A 22,660-nucleotide genomic window follows, 5' to 3' on the forward strand; every position below is an offset into this window, starting at 1 on the left:
TAAAACAAGAAAAACATCCCAGATAATTTCTAAAAATTGAAATATGAACAAAAATGAAGATAATGATGGTTCAGGCAAGAAAAATACATTGAAGGTAGTTAAATGTCTTATATTGAAATACATCTTTTACAGGTATACACAATGGAAGAAGCACCATCACCAGTAAATAACAATTCTGTTGTCTTTACAATAAGCTGAGGGGAAATATTTGAGGTTTTATTATTTTACATCTGTTTCATTAGCACCCAACACCAGTTTTCCCAATCAATACAAAGACGGGATTACTATTATACAGACATAAGCAAGCTAGCTTTAAACTAACAGTAGTTACTGCTACTGTAACTGTTCCTGTAACAGTTACTAACAGTAGTGTAATCACAATGCAGCAACATGGACTCAAGAATGAACAACCCTGCTCTTAGGCTCAAGTTAGTACCAGAGTTATTTTAGGGCTACATCACTATCAAAACCTGAAATAATTATCACAGAGGTGACAGAGCTGTGAATATGCAAGTCACAGTTCTAAGGCTGGAATGCAATAACGTAGGAAACCCATCGGCTTTTACCAGGTTAGACTGCACTGTGGCATAAACCGTGCCAGGAATGCCCAGGCAATAAGGAGCAAGCCTGAGACATTCAGCTGGTGAACCGTTGCTATCAGAACTGCCTACCAAATTAGGTGGCTTGTTGTTACTCTGGGAAGAGCAGTGTTTCAAAGAGGTGGCTGAAGTGAATTTATGCACAAAGACAGGTTGTACCGAAAGTTCGTTTCTTTCACTGCTCTACAGCCAAAAGCCTCATCTGTAGAGGCATAAAAATCAACCTAATAATGCCAGCAAAAGCATGGAAATAGCTTTCTCTCTCTTTTCCCATCAAGGCTTCCTTTCAGTCTGTTGCAGGGAATAACTACCATCAAGACAAAACAATGCACTCCTTCAGCTGAAGAGGCTCACAAATAAATTCTATCAGACATATGCAACCACAGAGCCTTTTAACTGTCTGTGCTCTCCTGTTAACAATCACAGCCTTAAGACAAAACCTGTGGTTCTCTCAGTGAAATTTTTAAGAGCTTTTGGTTATTAGAGGACACTTCCTTTTTCTTTTCTAAGTGGTATATAAAAACTATGACTTGTTAGTAATTATGGATCACAATGACATCTTTGAATTACTCTACAGATAAAGGAAATAAAAATTGCTCTGTCTAATGCATACACAATAAAACAAGGAACTCAAAAACAATGAACGACAGAAGACAGTTGCCAGCTCATTTAGCCTATTTACAGAAACACCAGCATTAGGAAAGGGCTTTATTTTTAAGTCAATAGCTGTAAGGATGAAGTATGCAAAGGCTTAAAGAGACACTGTCAAAAAGATCAAAGGATTCAGAAGTGATGGTAATATCTTCAGGAGTACCATCACACTTCAGGGCTAAAGATAGACACTGCACGGATCATGTCTCTTATTCCATTGATGACTCTGCTCAGCAGTTCAAAGTGGGTTTAATTCTAGCTAACCCACTAGTTTAATATTTCTGCACAAAGACTGTAAATCTAATAAGAGTGTCTTGAGATTTATTAGGGTCATACTTTGCTGCTTTCCTAGGCTCAGAAGACTTAATATGTTATGATATCATTCATGATAGATATTATCAACACTGCAGGGTGCAGAAGCAATAGCACTATTGCCAGTTTCTAGCATCTCTTCTTAGTCTTCTGAAAGACTACTGTCACAACAATAAATCAATAGATAGCTTAATCTTGTGTAGCAAAAGACAAAATATGCGGAGAAAAAAGGAGGACGACTTAGGACTGATGCTGTGATCCTCATAATTGCAATGAAGATCAACAAAGAAACATCAAGAGAAAGAAGTTTAAGATTCCTACTGAATGAGAGGAAGGGATTTTTTTTTTCCGCATCTTCTGTGAATTACCTGAACAGAATAATCAAAGTTCCTTGACAATACAGAGGTCAGTTACTCTAGCTGAACAGCAAAAATACTATGAAATTATCCCATTCCAGTGTTCACAGTCCTGAGTCTAATGGAGGAAGAAGGTAAATAGTTAGCATAGCTGTGGGCTAAAGTTGCACTCCAAAAAATTAAATATTGCTTGTCCCATTTTGAAAGTTTATTGGCTTTTAACTTGCACTGAGAATCTTTGACTTTAATCTTTTCCAGACAAGTCAATTTCCCAGCCTCGCCAAGCAAAGGAGAAAGGGAACTACAGAAAGCCAAAACATAATCTAGGGTTATTAGCATCAAACATTTATCAGAATTTGGCTGGATATTCTCCCCTAGGACTCAAACAATATGTATGGCCCAAGTACTACAAACTGATCTAAAAAAAAATAATCGAAAAATATGGATCAAGGGATATGCTAGTTCATTCCCCTAGTTCAAGGCAGAATCAACCAAATCTACATAATTCCTGACAGGCACATATCTAAATTATTTTTAGAGAGATCTAGAGATCTCTCACATCTCTCCAACAGCTCATGACAGAAACCAATTATATCTGTTAGAAAAAAAAATCTTCATACTCTCTAATGGGAATCGTTTCTTGCTACAATTTAAAGGCCTAATTTCTTGTCCTGTCTCTACCAGCCTTGCAGGGTAATTTATTCCTTTACTTTTTCCCTATCTTTTATGTACCGGAAGACTTACTATGTCTAACCTCAATTTTCTCTTCCTTAATCCAAACACCTAATTCCTACCAACTTCTGTCTTACTTTCATCTCCCTGATAATTTTAAGCATTCTTCAATTGGTCCTATTCTTCATGAGGGTGCAGAGCCCCAAACAGAAGGGAATAGATAGGTGGTCCTACAGGCAATTTCAAGGTAATGACACAAGAGGGCAAAACCAAGGATGATATTAGGATCAGAATTTAATATAGCAAGAAGACAGGAGAAATTGAGAGAGAAGCTTTTTTTTTTCTGTGAGAATCAGCAAAAAAATTTAAAACACATGACCTATTTAATTATCCCCATTATGACCGTGCAGGCATCTCTGGGGAAAAGACAGACATGGGCACAGAGAAACATCTGGCAAGTTGCTGGGACTGTGTTAGGAACAAAAATCCTTAAACAGAAGATGTAAAAAGTAGTTAGGAAGGAAGGCAGTACTAGGTTTGACTTGAACCAGTGGGGAAGCAGCAGCTGAAAACATGGACTGTTCATGAAGGGATGATTCTTCAATTTTAGGAGAATAAGGGAGAATACAAAAAGAAGGAAATGGGTTTCAGGTAAATAAACTTCATCAAACTCACCCACCCACCATGCACAGACATTTCTGTAAGCACACCCAACAGGTTGGAAACTGGCTTGCTCTTCCATGAAGGGGTAGCCCTGAGCACTTACACCAAAAGAACAGCCTTTTCTTTGCTGGCCTCTAATTAAGAAAGGTGTCTATGATCAGACTGCTACTAAAGCCAACACCAGGAACAAACACGGAAAAAATGGATTAGATGATAATTAAGTAAATTAGATGTTCTCAAATTGGCTAAATCTGTTGAAATTCACCATAAGGTATTTAGAGCTGACTGGACCAGTCTCAGAATTATCAATAGTGATTTTTCAGAATTTATAGAGGGCAGCAGTGATTCCAAAAGACTGGAAAATCTCTAGTGACTAGTTTTTAAAAAAATTAAAGAAGACAGGGCCAAGGAAGTAGAGATGCAGCAACTGAATTTAAATTCCCTCAAAATATGGAATAAAAATTATTTGGAAGTATTTAGCAGATAAGACATTGAGTAATACATAGATCTGTCAAGAACAAGTTACTTCAAAGCTATCAAAATATTCTTTATGACATAGTATCAAACCCTGTAGTTAGAGTAGCAGCTACAGGTATCATATAGCCTGACTTAATGAGTCTTTGGACATTGTTTCTCATGGGATTTTCATAAGCAAAGAGGAGAAATATAATGCTGCAAAAGGAAATAAGTTCTAATAAGCAGATGACACTAACCTTGGAAGGGATGCATACTGAAAGACAAGACTACGTGTTAAAGCAATCTTAATAAATTCGAGAAACAGTCTGCAGAAAACCTGAATACAGTTCAATAAGGGGAATTCTAGACCTTAACAGGAATAAGTAACAGCAGAAATACAAGATGGAGAACAACCAGCAAGACAGCAGAAGAGTAGAAGAAGAGCACTGAGACTAGAGTAGATCGATCATGCTCTGACTAGCAGTCTATGTCATACTAGCAAAACCTCATGCTAGGATGCACAACCAGCAGGTTGCAAGTCTAGAAATTTGCAACAGGGCAGGGAATTATTTTCAAAACAACAGGACAGTGGAAGCCAGGAAGGAAAATCCAGAGCACCGTGCACTGGAGTGAGCTGCTGTCTAATCTTCTTTGTAAAGCTATTTCAGCATTCAGGACTTTTGTCCTGCCACTGTTCACTAGCAGCACAGGCATGAATGTAAAATCAATACTTCTCCCTCCTTCCCCCACCACCCTCGGAAGAAAACCATATATATTTTCTACATCCCAAAAAGGTTTGCCTTAAAATTTTTTACTCTTTCTAGGTAGCAGAAGAATTGCCTGCCTGCTGACCATTTTACAACCAACCATCATAACAGGAAATATATTTAAAAAACAAAATTGAGCTGTACATCCCCCAAGATACATGAAACTGGGTAGGTGTATAACCTCTCACAGGACATGTCAGTAAGTTTTTATTTTAATTTCTAACATGTATGTGCTTTGTAACTTTGGAATTTTCCTCCTATTGTATTTAATTATTTGAGGAATTAAAAAAAAAAAAGTGTAACGATGTCTTTATTGCAAACAAAGAAAAGAGGCTGAATAGTCTGACTGTCTTTTTAAAGATTACACATAATGACTACAATGAGATTGCTGAAAATCATACGTTATTCATTCAGATTTACTACCACAGCAAAAAGCTTTAGTTTAATTAATGTTGCAATATATTTGAAAAATGACTATGCCAATTAATCTCGTTCATCTATAAATGGAAGAGTAGAGAGGAAAATTTTTGAAGAACCTCATTTAGGATTGCCAAGGTTCTACCGAAAATGACAATCAGTATAAAGGAATAAGCATATTAAAGTAGTAACATATTGCTGGGTACAAGTTCAGACCGGAAGAATATACAAATCAATACAGAATAAAATATGCTAGTGCCATTCTACTGCTTATGACCAGGTAATTGCACATCATAAATTTACATCCTTTGCTCATCTTAGCTGGCTGCAGCACAGAGACGAGGAAATTTCATCTTCAGTAATGGCAAAGATACCATACTGGCAGAAAGGTACTGAAAGAAACTGCAGCGTTGGATGAAATACATGGGAGACTAAATTCAAGGACTGTGGAAACAAAACGTTACTTAAGCACTGAGGGCCAATCAACAAATATATGTATGAAGTCAAGTGTCTTATTGGCTGTATGAAGAGTTAGGCACTCAGACAACTTTGCAGGTTTGTGCCTAATCAATATTAAAATACAGCAGTAACACAACATTTACATGAAATCAGAATGAGAATCCAAATACATATTAAAAAGATAAATACAAAATCGAGATTTTTTTTGTTTTTACAATTGCAGTATTTAGATTTTTTAGGTTAATCAGTTTAGGATGGCCTAGCCTATAATGTAGTACAATCTTTCAATTAAGGAGTAAAGAACATTGAATCTTATCCTTCTCAGTTATCTAGATACTCATGACCACATATGGCACCCTGCAATCTACTACACATTCACACACACCTGCCCATACCATACTATGAATAAAAATCAGAATGAATCTGAATTTCCTTCCTATTTCCCCTGCAATTCTCAGTTTCTTAGTAACTGATGAGAGGAGATCTAGCTTTAAAATATCTTTAAAGGAATCTTTCTCTTATTATTCACTCTGCAGCAATTAAAAAGGGCTTTCACATTTTCTAGATTTAAATCATGTAAAAACAGTGCCTTCACTCCCTCTCATAAGTTTTGCACACAAAATTTTATTCAAGTACTGTTCAGGGAAACAAGAATTTTTAGAATTACAAAAAAATGCTATTATCAGGCATGTGAGCCTCTCCCATGCAGTTGTCTCGTATCATACGATGTAAGAAGAAGAAAGCAATCTATTCACTGCTGTGAGAAACAGTATCTTAACAAAAACAGATTTTCAAAGTTGAGTTTGCCTGCTTTTTTGTTGCTGTTGTATGCAAATCCTTGCAGCATAACACACATTTGGACATTCATTTTCAAAAGGTTTCATCCCTTTGTTTCCTTGGCATCATTGCCAAATATACTTGAAGCAATTTCTTGACAGGAACTAAAGCATTTTATATCTGTAAAAGGTGGCAAATCCAACTTCATCTTGCACACTCTTTTGCAATTTAGCGTGTTAGGAGGCTACCAACAAAGCAGTGCATGGTTATGCAGTGCAAATGATCACGCAGAGTGTTCTGTTTCTTATGAACAACAGTGAATTCAGTAAAAGTATGTCCCATGGTTACTTCTGGTTCACTAGAATAAACTCAGAAGTAACAGACATAACATATTACTACTCCTCTACACGGGCTTTGAAGTTCTCTTGCCCTAGATTTTAGGTTCCACATGAAAAGAATACAATTAAAATAAAAGCCAATGTCTCCTTTTGCTTTGAGACAGCAACAAGTATTAAAACAATTTATTAGAACAGAAAAATGTGGAGAAGAGGAAGCTGCATCTTGTAGGAGAACCCCATCAACCAACCAGTTTTTCCTTAACTTATTTTACTTCCTGCACAAGTTTCGATCTGCAGGTCACTAGAAGACCCATGAACTAGTCAATCACTTTAGAGGAACAAGAAGCTGCATGCCCAGCTGAACCAGAAGTCAAGGAAGACAACTGTTGTTTTCCATAGGCTCTGGATAACCCACCTATCCCTAATAGCTAAATGATTATAGTTGAAATCTACACCTGAATTATGTTGTTATTAAGCAACTCAATATCTAACCTCTGCAGCCACACAGACTATCTCCCAGTGTTCAAACACTCCTCTCCTTCCATTCCCAATTCTTCTTCGCACAACTGCTGTTACCACAGGCAACACCAGAATGTCATAACTGATTTAGGTGCCAGACCACTAACCCAAGTGAGAGGAGGAGTGCATCTAGCTCCATCTCACACCTTCTCTATGGACATGGTGGCAGAGGCAACCCAGTTGTCAAGCTTTGATCCTTAAGCAAAAATGAGAAGTAGCACTGGGCTGTCTGAGCAAATCACACTGTCTTTCTAAAGGCCATTGGACTGGAGCTGGCCCACAGACTCCTTTTGGAAAGTACAAAGTTAAGCCAGTCACCAACCATTTTAAAAGCCTTGAACTAACAAATGAACAAAACTCATCTGCTGTATTTCCCACTTTAGTACTGGAAATCAACTCAGACATTAACCAGTGCTTTGTGTTCTTTAAAGACTATATACTGTCCCTAGATGGTTTTCAGAAAGATAGCAAAAATACAGAACATATAAACACTGACCTTGTTTCTTTTAACCCTTCTTTCTGAATGACTTCCAGTATTTGTTTTGCAGTCATTGGTGAGTTGGGGTACTTTTCCAATGCCTGAAAAGAAATAATACATGTGTAAGTGACAAGACACGGCTGTCCTGTGAATCCAAAAGGTTATGCGATCATGCAGTTTTTATGTAGTCATTTGTGAAAGGCAGGGAACGGTAGTGTTGAGACTGGAGTCTTCTGTCTGTTGGAAGGCCAGATACAATCCAGGAAACTGCAGCAAGAATAAGATTTACTTGCTGCTTTTGTGCATGATCTGTTACATCTGCCTGGGAAAAATTCTTATCAGGTTCCAAATAAAAGAGTTGAAATATGCAACTAATTTTATGACACAGCAACGGAGTTCCTTTCAGGCAGGAGAAAAAAAAAAAAACAAACAAAAACACCACCAAAACAAAGAGACAGCTAGTCTTCTTTTTTGATTTTTATTACTTTAGAGCTATCTGAGGTCATTTGAATATTCTACACTTAGGTTTTGTCATGACCTCAGGAACAAAATTGGCTAAAACCTTCCATTTGTAGAGCAGGAGCTACTGTGAGAAAGACACAGATAGGTTCCAATTTTAAAATGCTTTTTGTTTCTAAAAACAATGAAAAATGAAGTAGTCAGAACAGTCACAGCACACAAGATGCTACATGACAGAGTGCAGTATATTTTTCCAGTTCACCTCAGTTTTCCACTCCTTTGCCTTTTCCAATTGAGCCCAAAGCAACTCACTCCTCTTTCCAGAACAACCATCTTGTACAGATTTTTCTGGTTTTCCACTTCCTTTTTGTCCCCATCAGTTTTAAGCTGTTAAACAAACAGCCACTCTTTTGCTCATGTAAAGTGACAGACTGACAGCCCTGGAAAATGAAACCTTTCAATCAGCCGTAAAAGGTGCAGCACAGGCCACGGCAATCAAGCTTCCCAGAGCATCTTGCCAACATATCTCAGCCAGAACTTCCATATCTACCCTGGGTAAATAAGAAATCAGTTGGGTCTCCAAATTCATCCAATCCTGAACTTCTCTCTAGTAGTTACCAAATGATGGCAATTGTGAAAGTAGCCACTAGTATTTGGATACCTACCCGCTAGGAACTAGAGACACCACCACATCGTATCATGCAAGTCATCAAACTGTGAAGGGTGCTAGTCAGGGCTGTAATTCAAGCAGCTCACCTACAGCCAAAGGCTCCCTACTCACTACAACTTGACCAGCTCAGCCCTCTCCTGCCATTTTACAGTTCTGATTTACTGCCTATTCTCCCCTTTCGCAGCCAAAACACAGTTTACCAAATCCTTCAGTTCTTTGTTACAGATGAGCTTTGTATCCTTTATCTCTCAGGTCCACAAAGGAAAATGCAGAAGTGAGGGCTGCACTAGAAAGATCTGGAAGCTGAACTGAGCTTATCTCATGTACATCAATAGGCAAGACTCAAAAGGGACCCGTCAGGAAAGGAAAACCGAAAGGTGATTTGAAAGGAGAAAGAGTGGGTAGGAAGGAGTATGGCAATGAATAAGCATAGAAGGAACTGCACAGGGCTGGGAAAAGGGCCATTGCACAGCAAGGGAAGAGAAATTATATGATGTAGTAGTGACAGAACCACAATGACACACTAGAAAAATGACAATGCATATAAAGATTAAGACTAGGATGAGAAAAGATTAAAGCCATGAAGAGATAAAAATGGCAGCTTTAACCTTCAGCAGGAAGACAAAGGACAAGGTGAAATGAGAATACACAAAAATAAAGGGAAAAGAAGGGAACTGAACTGGGAACATTCCAGAGGGCAAACTGGAAAGGACAGAAGAGGAAACTACACTGTACTGGACACAGCTATGAAGGAAACTGTGTGCACTTGAAAGTGGCATTACTCACTGTGGAGGATTCCCTGTTTCTCTTCCTGAGTACAGGCCCCTCAGCACACCTGGGCAGCTCCTCCCTGCAATTGAGAAAATTTGGGTAGCCCTGTCCCCTTCTCTACGACATCACATCCTAATCTATAACGTCAGTAAACGTGCCAAGTATTACCACGTGAGTATGACAGTAATGGGAAGGAAACAATAAAGCTATGCAAACATCAGAAGTCAACATGTCCTGCACAATGGTAGAAGGGAGAGCAGTTTGTGCTGAGGAAGCTGCGCTGAGCTAGCTGTGGAAACCATGACCAGACACAGGGATACAGCAGATCATCTTCACCAAACAACAATGAAACCAACAAGCAGGATGCATAACACCACTACAGAAAGTTTAATCAAACCCACAAGGCACATTTCAAATACCACAGTATGAAGTGAACACATTCAGGGTATAATGACAAACTGAAATGCAGAGTATGTTAGACAGGCTGAAAGTGCTAGAGCAAACAATTGCCTATTGTGTGGACTTGTTCTATGCCGGACATTCAGCGTGGGCTGCAGTTCATATACCCCATGAATTTAATTCTGTTCATCTAACCTTTTAAAGCCTTTAAAGCCTGTTACTTAAACTGTTCATATCAGAACCGAAAAGCATAAATTCTCCAATTCAAACACTGCTTAAGTTGAAAAACCTGTTATTGTGTACCTGATTAAGTTTTCTTTATCAGAACGAAGATTAATTTAGCAGAGAACCTTGGCAAGGAATTTTTTTCTGTCCCTCCCACCATGCTATGCCTCTCTCTCCTCCCAATTTTAATCTAACCATTTATCACAGTAAGAAAATAAAAATAATTACTTGTAAAAACATGCTAATGATAATCTCATTTTCTTACCCCAGTTATGGAAAACAGCACCAGAGTATTATTTAGGAGTCTGTGAGCTAATGAATACACTGAACTGACAATTGCACTAGTGTCTCTTGCCTCTGTATCTCACCATTAACACTGCTAAAAGCCTGCAATCCTTTTTGCATTTCTAAAACTTTTAAAAATAATATTAGAAATTCAAACTGTGTCTTAAGGCAAATAAAATACTAAAATGCAGTAACATAGTTGTCATAGACTTCTTGGTCAGAAAAAGTAACGCACACCAGGGGAGGAAGTCTTTATCTGTTTTAAATATCCTTCTCCTTCCTCCTACTCCATCCACCAACACTCAAATCATATGTGGGCAGTGACTACTAATGCTGAAATTAAAATATGCCAAAGTACTGTCATGAAGAGTATAACTGCTTCAATGTATTTTGTTAAGAAGGACAATGGCAGAAGAATGGTTTGCACTGACAGCAATCTCTATCACAGAGGATCAAATATGCTCTATTTATTCCTGCCATTCAACCACAGCCTTAAAAAGGGACAGCCGATAAATAACTGGGACAAATAATTTGATACCCATCAGGACAATCTGGAAGAGAACATAAGTAGTTATTGCACTGAACACATTCTTAGTGTTCATTCAAACCCTGGTTAATAGCTCAAAGAGAGGACGACTCGGCCCCTACCAAGCACAGTGGAAATTAAACCCCCCAGCAAATGGTAGCAGCCTGACAAACTGTTATGGTTGTATCACCTAAACGTATCACCACACAACTTCAGAGATATTAAATAATTACACAGATGCCACAAACACATGCATTCCCAGTTCCATTGGAAAAGTTGTATGGGACAAGAGGAAATCCAAATTCCTTTTCTCACCATGGCATTTATCATCTTCTGTGCATCAACAGCTGCTCACAAAAACTCAGTTGCCACACTGGGGGAAAAGAAAACATTTCGGTGAACTGTTAATAAGAAAACTCTATAGAGCAGAGTCAAGTCTCTCAGCTTTGCATAATGGAAATCCTGAATGCTCAGCTCACCTACAGAATCAGAAGTGAACCTCTACATAATTGATGGAATGATAAATTTATATACACAGCTGCTTGTGACTACCTGAATCAGACCTGCTCAATCGTTTGCATGCCAGCCACTAGAGGGAACAAGAGCAGAGGGACAGCATGAAGGCAGGCCAACTAGAAAGTTGGCCTTCTTGCCACCTGCAAACATTCCTGCAGAAAGTGGGAAGCTTTGCCAGAGAAGCAGCCACTGCTCCTGCAGCTATCAGTTATTATGCTGACAGAAAATGATTCTTCTGAACAAGAACCAAGTGTGGTCTGATACTGTGCTGCAGTCCAAAAGCAGCAGGAAGATCAGTCCAGTGGTCTTGTTGATGCTGACTGTGCAGCCAGAGTACAGTTAGCTGGAGCCAGCCAGAGCCCCTTCCACTTCTGGAAGCTGCCTGCAGGGATCTGAGGGTCATGTAGCTGACAAAAGTCAGGATCATTTTATCATGTCTCCTTTGTCAAACTATAGGCTGAGCCACTACCCACAAGCTGAAGCAATTCTCTTTAGAATGTTATTTAAATAATTTGCGAGGAGAAAGAGGAACAGTACAGTTATTGCCAGTATTCCCACTCAACAGCTAGAACACAAATCAGGCTGAACTGCACAACAGACAATCTTTACTGCCCAAAGACAGTAGGGTGAATAAAAGAATTGAAAAATAACTTTCCTCTCCTGAGCAGAAAATATATGATATTTTCTATCCACCCATTACCAAATTAATGATTTGAAAGATAGAGTCCCAAACAGGGTACAAGAACGGCATCCTGGAAAAAATCCAGCATTGTCTTTTCCAGCTGCTTATGTGAGGTTAACAGGAGGGCTAACTTCTATTGTGGGAAATGCCCCACTCAAATCTTTTGTATTCATTTTTGATTAACGGCTTTAGTCATTGGGGAATTATCAGCACCTGGTAAAAGTTCAAAGCCCTTTGTGTGAAGAAAGATGGGTAAATGGGTAGGAGAGAAGGGTAGGGTAGGATACAGAGTCGGGGAAGAAAGGAAGCTCATAGAGATGGATGAAGAGGAGAAAACAGCAAGAAGATTGAGAGGAGGGAGGATACATGATACACAAAAAAAAGAAAGGAGAGGGATGAAAATAAGAAGGGAAAATGCATTACAACCTATTTTAACACAAGGTCTCAAATAGTTATTCATGCAGCTCTTGCTGATGGTGATTAAGAGAAAGGTAAAGAGTAGTTTCCAAGTACTAAAATATTAAAAGAAGCTGAAACGGGAGTAATAATTCTCCTGGTAGGACTTTTGTCTTTGAGCAGTTGCAGTCACAATAAGAAAGTTATAAAATCTGAGTAGAACGCGATGTACTTCATGAGACATGTCTTTCATGGTGTGCTCCATGCTATGAATTTGTCTCTGTAATCCATGCATCACCACAGATAAGAAAGAAAAGTAAAATCAAGCAAGGAAAGAAACAAAGATGTAACATGAACAAGCAAGCAACACATAAAAATACCTAAATCTGCTGAAATACATTAAATTAAGTTTTAACACCAGTTATGTGCATGCTTCCTAGTCCACACTTTTTTTTAGGTGCAGAGGTAACGCTACTGACCTGTAGAGCTCAAATGGTTCAAAGTACACCCCAAAAAAACATTTTTCCCCAGCTCTCTTCCAGTCACAAGCACTTCAGCATGAACTACGAGGAACAACTGGGAGAGTGTGTCCTGCAAGACAATTTCTACTATAGAATTTGTTTGCAAGTCAGTCTGAAGCCACCTAGCTTTCCTAACCTGCCAGGTATGTAAGGCATTATCAACTCCTAAAAAACTGCATGAAAGGGAAGAGCAAGAAAGAAGCTGAATGATTTGTTTGTTCATTCCATTGCTTTGACTGGCTGGTTTGAGGCTTGTTCTGAGATGTCTGGACCCTTTTATTGTTCTTTTTGAAATTTATTTATAATGTCGTATTTTAAACTGATAGAAAGGCAGTAACAGTGCTTTGGAAATTCCAGCTAAACTGCACACTTGACATTTTGAATTCAAAAGAAATTGGATTACAATTCAGTTAAAATTAAACCCACAATTGTGTTATTCCTTTAAAAAGCACAGCCTCTAGCAGCAACGTCATCTTGCCACTGCTAGTGGCCTCACTTATCACGCCAAAAAATGTAGGGTAACGTTTTCAACCCTAAACAACCGACTTACAATAACTTATTGATCTGGTGTAAAATACTGAAACAAAAGGACACCTTTGTATTTCTCTCTTTACTAATGCAATCAGCCTGTCCAAGCAACCACAAACTTTCACTTAAAGGCTCTGTCAGCACAGATCCATAAACACCGTGGTGACTGTAACAGGATGAACGCAGTGAGCACACAGAATCCTATCAGATTTCTGTAAGATCAGGATCAAAGTTACATACCCCACAGTGAGCAGGATGTCAAACTTGCTACCCCAGTATGCATTCCATTATTAGCAGCAGGATTACTAGCGATGACTTCAGTTCAAGTGATGGAGCATCCAGATTCTCAGAATGACTGCTCAATTCTGACAGCGCAGTCCAGCCTCCAGCTTCTGCTTAGCCATGCAAACCATACCTCTTCTTGCTTTCTATCACAATACCCCATTGCCTCTCACTCTGCCCAGGCTTTCTCTACGCTTAAAGTGATATGCTCATCTTTTGAGGGGTTGCAATACCCCTAACTTCCATATCTCCCACCATTCCACACCCCTACTGGAATACCTTTCTTCCCTTGTCCTTGCCGCAACACACTCCCACAGCACATTCCTAGGTCCTCTACCTCCTGAAACATTAGCACATCCATAGAGATGCAGTTCACTGCCACAGGTTCCCCAAAACTCACACACAGGCACACGAGTGCTGCTGCCTAGGTAGTCAATACTGAATAGCTAGCTAGCGGCATGCTGTAGCTCTTAGGTGCTGACAGGACAAACTGTATTGTGAACCTCCTGGTGCTTGCAGACCATATTCTCTGCCTATTTAATTTAGAGTAGAAGTTTCAATTTCTGTATCCATGCACCCAGCTGAAAAACATGGGTCAAAGGCGTTTACAACTACAAATCATTATTCCAGAGAAGGGGCCAGGAGCAAAACACAGCTCTGCCAACCCAAAAACATTACTGAAATCTGCACTCATTCGGTGATCACACAGGCCACGATCCTGAAATGCTTCTAATTCCAGCGGGGATAAAAATTACGGTTTGGCACCTAACCCTGTACAAAATGAAGAGAGGCCGTGCTTAGGTGACTGGAACTAATGGAGCGGAATGGATATGAGTGCCCTGTCAGCTGCCTTTATATTACAGATAAGAGAGGAAAGAACTACCACCCGTGTGAACACATTCATCACTACTAAAGGAACAAGGAAAAAAAATCCTGAGAAGCACCAAACCCCAAACATACTCACTTCCATATATACCATTTTCTCTACTGAAAGCTGATACCGATTTTTTTTTTCTAAGACACTAAAAGGTTTGCGGCATAACTTCTGTTTCAGCATAGTAAAAAAAAAAAAAATATGAAGAGTAAAACTTCCCAGAAAAATCAACAGAGAGAATGAGTATTTTTTTTTTTTAAAGCCTTCATCGCTTGATTTCTTCAGGCAAATGTAATGTGTAAGGGTTACTTTTAATGTGAGAAATAAAATTCCTACTGGCTACTCTCTGAATGTACCAAATTTAACAGGAGGTGACAGTTATGCCAGTCTTCTTGCCATTGCTTTACTGTCAGAGCTTATCTTGTTAGACAGTGTCCTAAAGACACAGACCTAAGATTTCCAGAAGGCAAAAAAGAAAACAAAAAAAAAAGGAGTGGGAGGGGAAGGAGAAGGATAGAAGAATACAAATAAAATACTTTAAACTATGCACTCTACCTAAATATTCCTACATATTAGTTTCAGACATTTTAAGTATCTAATCCAGGTAAAACACCCACTAAGAGGGTAAGACAAGTTTCATGCTGCAGCTGACATTGTCTCCACTGATGCATGATAAATATATTTAACCAACGAAAAAGCACTTCTATCCACGTTACTAAAATATGGTTAACAACAGCGAACATAAAAATAAACCTGTAAAAAATATACTTGCATTTGAATTCTGTCAGATAGATGGCATGGAACTACCTCATGAAATTTACCGCACGTTTTGATGCTTAGGTGAAAAGCCAGTAGAAGTCATATTGCTCCACTTAACCTCACAAGGGAAGTCCATAAACCTCACAACTCAGTTGTTTGCTCTGTTCCTCACTCACAGGATGATGCCCAGCATCACTCCCTTCGAATTAATAAGCATGCAGAGATGCAGAAAGAATTTTTCTTAGTAATTTTATCCCAGAAAGAAAGACCAGAATGTGTCTCATGCATGGAAAGCCTGGAAAGAAATTCCCGAGAGGTTCACAGCAAGTGATGAAGCTGGAAAAATTCAAAGTCCCTTGCAAATCACAGACACAACAAAAAGCCACTTTCAGTACCTTGAGCCCACCTGGCCAAGTACCGGAGGCAAAATGGAAAACCGAAGTCTCCACAAAAATGAAAAATGATGAAAGCTTTTGGTTTGGTTTTGGGTTTTGTGGTTTGGGTTTGTTTGGGGTTTTTTTGGGGGGGGAGGGGGCGGGGGGAGTTGCTTGCTTGTTTGTTTTAAATATGAGAGTTATTCTTTCTTGTCAGAACAGACAATACAAAGGAGTAGAGTCTTAAGAGTCCTTGGGCATTATGCAGTATTTTTCCTTCCAAAAGTTGCACAATTATTCCACATCGGTCTTCATTAGCCTGAATCATGACATCACTGGGTACAGAACAGAGTTCACTGGCACAACCCAGATCTACTGCTTAAATTGCTCTGAGAGTAGATAGGATAAGTCATGTTTTTGAACTAAAGAAATACAGCCTTCTCACAGAATGTGTAAAGAGACAATTCTTTTGTTAGCTGTCAGTGGGATTTTGCTATCTCTGTTAAATATATAATGGTTAGTGTCATAACAAAGATCAGCCATCATGTTATGGCATTTATCTTCATGAGTGAAGAGAGGAAGGGCTACTGTGATTTATTCCGTCTCTTCTCATGGGACGATTAATGTCGTAAGAGATTAGTCTTCAGTACTGACTTGTACACAGAATAAAATACAGAGCTGGAGTGGGATGCTAGGCAGTTTTAATTACTACAAGGTTGGAAGCCCACGTTACTTACAGATGGCACAGTTGACAATTACTCATGTAAGATTTTCAAAAATAGGAGAATATTTTGCAGTTCACTAACTCATATCCATTTTGCGTCATTTATTTGTTCAGTCCTTCTTATCAGTCTTTCCACATAGTCCTTTCCCCCGTCTCATCACCTAAGTACACCCACGCTTGTCCTCTTAAATACACCATTTATTGCAGGACTGAAGTGCATACTGGTGGTTTATAGCGATATTTGGTAGCATCTGTTAAAGGTTTGAAAAATACGTTATTTAACAACTCTTACTAAGAAACATTTGTCACAAGGCAGGCAGATTAGAAAGAACATATAATGGCTCTGTATCTGTGTTTGTATTCATATATGAATACATAAAAAAAACTTGTGATAGAAGGAGCAGCTTTCCTCAAGTTTTGAGAAAAGTTACATGCTCACTTCTTCCCAGGGGCCTTGTAAAATAATCTGACCATCCTAAATTTGAAGTTAATAATCTTTCAAAAGCCTATCACTCTGGAGAAACATACATAGAATATTTTGTTTACGGGCTCCTTACCCCTTCTTATGAAAGGGAATACTTCAGATAATAGTGGTAAAAAAAAAAGCATGAAAAGCAGAAGTTCTGTTAAAGAGGGAAGAATTATTTTTCCCCCAAAATGGAACATGAATTGTCTGTCTTTTCATAAATTCTCCTTTTCTGGATACTGCTAAATCATGCCAAGCTAGCTAAACTTTAATCCTTGATATAAACGTTTTTTCTGTTAAAACCAGCAATTCTTTACCATTGGTTTACATCAAATAGAACAGATTATTAAAAAGCTGTCACCACAAAGCATTATCTTTATCTATGCTTCTCAAATATTGGCTTAAACATTTTTATCAGGCTGTTAATCACATCCACATATAATGTGATCACCAACTGAGACCAGCCCTGACAGTGAGACCAGCAAGGTAACAGAGCAACATTACGGCAGAAAAGAAGTATAATGAAAGCTAAGGACATTTCTTATTGATGGTAAGTGGGTAGGAGAGAAAAATCAATGGGTCCTCGTCAGTACAACTGTTTACCAGCTGGATGTTGATTTCCCTTAGAGATTTAAACCAATAGGACCAACCACTTGGCACAGGTAAACAAATTCAATAGGATCTCCAGCCTGTAAAGAAGAAAGGTGAACTGTGACTTCAAAGCTGGAGTTTGTATGGAGACAAAATGCCGACTGTTAAACCAACAGTTTGTAATCAGATCTCAAACCAAAATACCGAACATGTCTTCCACCATGGGAGGAAACTCTGAAAATGTCCAGGATAATCTGCAATTGTTGTGGAGTCTCCAAACTCCTGACCCTGCTTGAAGGCATTATTCCAACCTACAAGACTGCTCCAAGTCAAGCTGGACAAGCACTCACCAGGTTACAGTGAGAAATGACCATCAGCCAGACATGCATGACCATCATGCAACTACCATCACCGAACTCCAGAATCACAACAAAGTAATACGTCAACAGAAAGGAATCACAGAGGATTTTATAAGGGAATATAAATACAGAGACTTCTCATAAAGCTAGACTTCCTGTTCAAGACAAGCTTCAATTTTTAAGGTTCCTTAGTATCACAGCATATTTCTTATTCTAAGACCCCTCACCAAACATTGAACAGATTCAACTGTTACCCGTCAGGACAGTAACTGAAACCCAAGAAAAGGAAAACAAGACACAGCATAACATGGCTGTTTTATATACAGCATATTCAGTCATGGTTTTGATTCTTTTTCTATGAGCATCAACATACATATACATGAGGATCTGAGTTTTCCCAAAGTCACACCTCCTTAGCAAATGTAGCAGTAAAAATTATCAGCTCCTAGGAAATGCTACTGGCAAATAAATTCTATAGGGTTTAGACACGTTTTAGATTTAATGTTTTAGAAGTTGATAACAATACATGTTTTAGCTATATCTTCCATTTCCCTCCAGAAATAGCTAGCAATAAGTGAACAGGAAAATGAAAACTGTTTTATGGAAGTTACACTGCCTCAGCTTGGGCTTCCAGTCTTAACTACTGAACTCATACTGTACCTTTGAAACAATGAGAATTAGTAATGAGATTAGCCTTACAGTTCAAATCCAGGAGTGCAATCTTCCTTTAACTGTGCCAGACAACCTCATCCAAAGACATAAAATTATACTTAGGAGATTTACATGCTATGTCCTCTGAGGTTAAAACGAAAATAAACCAATGTATCCAGAATAACAACAAAAAACCTACCAGAGTCTCATATTCAAGGATCATGTCAGACAGACTTTTGGACATGGGAGACTCTAGGAGATTTATTTTTTTTTTCCACTCTAGAAATAACCTGGGCAAGATAGTTTGAAACCAGTTCAGAAAATTCCAATAGGAGATCTCACTACCAAATGGATGAGAGAATATTTCAGAAGACAAATTGGTCTTTTCAATTATTTCAAAGGGATTACTTATAATTACAACAATATTCCTTTGTCTGAAATAGCCCAAAATGGAACTTGTTCTAAAAATAAACAGAATGCAACATAATCAAAACATAGTATTTCATTTCCAAGACAAAGGTTTTGTCTTTTACAGAGGAGAAAAGACAGATTTGTTTTTTTCATCTTGGTGTTTCATTGTGATCCTTATACTACCAAAGTTTAAGAAGAATCCAAACTTTAAGGTTTGGGAACTTTAGCTGGTTATCTAATTAAGTAAAATGGTAGCATAATAAATGACTAAACAAATGAAATGAAATTTTATCCTAGAATTCAGAAGGGGTTTTCCTTCCTCATTTCTTCCATTGTCAGTCATAGATTTTCTTTTTCCTCCCTTCAGTATATTTGCTATTTTACTTCTCATTGGTACAAGAACATCTCCATCTCTGCCCCGCTTCTCAATGCGGCACTATCGTTTTTCTCCCCAGGATTACATCAGTATCACCCAGGCACGCACTCTTTTCATCACATGACATTCCAGCAGATACAAACCCAGTTTCATTCTCTTCCACTGATCCCAGAAAATGTATGCAAGTACTAAAAGTAATAAGCTTCGTAACTATTATGTATGCATGTAACACTTAAAACTTCCTTTTTTTTTTTCAAAACATTAATCCTCAGAATGCTTTCCCCAGGTCCCTTCCTTCCTGGTCCATTTTTCTACAAAATTACCTCCAACATTTAACAACACTTTAGCTAAAACATGAAGCTTCTTGCCACAACAGCTCTAAGAATGATGATAACAGCAAACAGGTGCAGTGGTTTTTTTACAATTTTTTTAAACCTCTCATTCCCTTTGCAGTTCTTTCAGAAGCGTTTCCCAACCATCATGCATATACCAAGCTCAGCTATCTAGGCAGCCACTTTTGTAGATCTGTCTCAGAATGAAGACAGGGGCATTATTTTACTTTATTTAACATTACTTTAAATAGCTCGCAACATTCTCCTACAGCTCAGACACTAATATAGTGAGTTAGTGCATGAAAATTATAGTATGAAACTGAGTCTGTCCTCATTAAGGACAGTTAAAATTGACTATACAGATAGACATTTTCTGGTTTTGTTGTTTTCTAATTTAACAGAAGTATTAAAGATTTCAAGAATTATAATAAGATGAGAATGTTTTGAAAATGTGTCAAACAACCTATCTCCAAGCAAAGTAGGTCACTGTACAAATTAATGGAGACAGAACTGCCTCTTGCAGTGTATCAATTATTTAATTAGACATTAATCTACAAAAAATTCTAACAGGTCCCTGAAAAAAAAAAAAAATCCCACTTAGGCCAAACTAATTTGAAAGATTGAGCTAGCTTAGTTTTTTTAAAAATTGTTTTGTTGTTTTTTCTAAACAGATTAAAAGATGATAAGACAATGCTTTTCTGATCTACCTTACAAAATCCATACAAAACATTCTTGATCAACTGCTTTGACTCTATTACTCTAGTTTTAGCTTACCATCTTCTACTGAAGCTTTCAATCCATAGTTCACAATACAGTTCAAAGACTACCTTTTTGGAGTTCATGAAACATAATAGCTCAAGTAATTGCTCAGACACGGACTTTATCCTCAAGGCCTTTCACTCTGCCCACTCTCCTCTTATTGCTTCTCTCTTGCACTGCATCCTGCACCTTTCAGTCCATCAAGCATCTGTTTGCTCACTTCTCCCACATTTATGATCTCTTTTATTAGAAAATTTCCCAGACAACCCTATATGAGCTCTGCAGCCTCCTCCTCAAGTGCTACTGCTGCTGTGGGCCTAGAGGCTAAATTAACAACCCACAACAGTTACAGTGAACGTCAAACATTTACTGTGAGGGGCTGATCGTAGCACAGGTACCAAGTAGAGGTACTTAGTAGATGCAACAATCATCAGCAGTGCATGTATGTAGCATGCTGTAACTTGTACAGCCAGACTGATAAAAATCTCCACATTTACCCTGTGGAGCCCTGTAATTCTTAAATGCTTCCACAACTCTAAAAAAGAGCATGGTTTAACATCATAACCACCTAGTGGGGCTCACCATTGCTGGAACACTGTATCACAAAAAGCAGAAAAGATCCCTCTTCATAAGGTAACTGCAGCGTTCAAGCTAGCTTAAAGCAGCAATTCCATTTTCTTTCAGTATCTGCTCTTTAGGGGCTGATCCCATGCTCTAGAAACCACAGTATTTACTAACAGACTTTTACTAAGGACAAGGAGCATCAGTCCAAGACAAAGACATAGCATTGTTTATCATTGCCAAGTTCCACTAAGAGAGGTAGCTCTGATTCCAAAAGCGATAGGGGAAATTGGCAGTGAGTTTGTAGATCCACAAACGCTGACTGCAGGAACAGCATTTTAGCATGAAGAATTTGGTTGCAAGATGAAACAACAACAGAACTGGACCGACCCAAGAGCTGGGAGCAGTGTCCATTTCTTGCTGTTGCTAACTGTCTACCAAAAGAATGCTGAGGCTCATTCTGGGGAGATCCAACGTCCCAGGCACGTCGACTTCTTTCTATGCTTCTCCCAGTCAGTCTCACAGGGCTGTAAGCTAATACTTGACTTTTTTTTTTATATATATGTATAAACCCCAAATCTTATATAGACTATATATACGTAATGTCTATGTAAGAATTGGGCTGCTAAGTCAGGAATTTGAGAGACCACATAAAAACATGCAATTCCTTACTCTGTCCCCCCATCAAATAATTTTTACTGGGATACCTGGCAAAAAGTACTTCAGCTATTGCCCAAGAGGCCACTGTTGTACTATGATCTATATTTAAAGTCTATAGCTGCAGAGATGTACTGGGCAGGGTGAAGTAAAATCATCACAAGAATCTCCACCATTATTTTAAAAGATTTGTAGCCTTATAAAAGACAGCTCATGTTCTATACTGCTGCTTCCCCTTTCTATTCTACGATCTGGCCTGATGGACCCAAGCACTTGCTGAACTCTCCAGCCATTCTGCTGACATGTGCTTAACAGACAGGAGATGTTTAATAATGCAACACGACAGCACAGCATCCCAGGAACAGGACAAAAGGAAAACAAGCCACCTGTTCAACAAAGATTGCCAATGTAGCAAAATTGGTTACATGGATTTTTCTTATTCTTGGACAAAAAAAAAATCTTTTCAAACTGAGATACCTCAGTACAGGAACAATCCACGCAAATGCTTGGTAGACCCTGACATCTCCAGGAAGGTATACACTTGTGAAGTCATGGGTCATCTTGAAACCAGTAACAAAACAGTATTAATATATATTCCATGGTAGCTTGTTTGAAAATATCTTTACTGAGATTATTCCACAGCTAGACAGTAAGTCCCACTATGTCATTCCACATTTTTCTTTTTAAAACAGAAGATGAACGCTTGCAAGATGCCTCAAAACCTGCATTATGAATGACACAAATTATGAAATAGATTAGAATGCATTAAGCGTTACTGCGCTAAGTACAAACCTGCTGCAGCATTGCTACATCAAACTGACAAAAATATCCAGAGACCGAGTCCAAAAGAGCCTCAAAAAAGCAAAGAATGTGAATGAGCACCATTAAATGGATACAGAACTCTCAATCTGTACAAGAAAAGTGATGTTTTATGTCTAGTCACTGTCACAAAAACAGAGGTAACGATGCATTTGAATTCTAAATCATGCCCATCAGACAACTTTTCATAATCATTTTATTGTCCTAGTTCTCCCATTTTTTA

General features: G+C 38.4%; 1 protein-coding gene across 1 annotated transcript in view; it reads right to left on the reverse strand.

Annotated features, from left to right (window-relative positions):
* Positions 1–22,660, reverse strand: part of ASXL3 (ASXL transcriptional regulator 3) — a gene marked incomplete at its 5' end in the record, with an annotated part of 126,974 nt that overhangs the window by 95,171 nt on the left and 9,143 nt on the right. Inside the window, one exon of the mRNA XM_082015318.1 lies at positions 7,483–7,565. Within this exon, the coding sequence (XP_081871444.1) occupies positions 7,483–7,565 (83 nt within the window). The remainder of the gene's footprint in view (positions 1–7,482; positions 7,566–22,660) is intronic.

The sequence above is a fragment of the Phaethon aethereus genome (genome assembly GCF_964289735.1).
Source record: "Phaethon aethereus genome assembly, chromosome: 2".
In the NCBI taxonomy this organism is placed as follows: Eukaryota; Metazoa; Chordata; class Aves; order Phaethontiformes; family Phaethontidae; genus Phaethon; species Phaethon aethereus.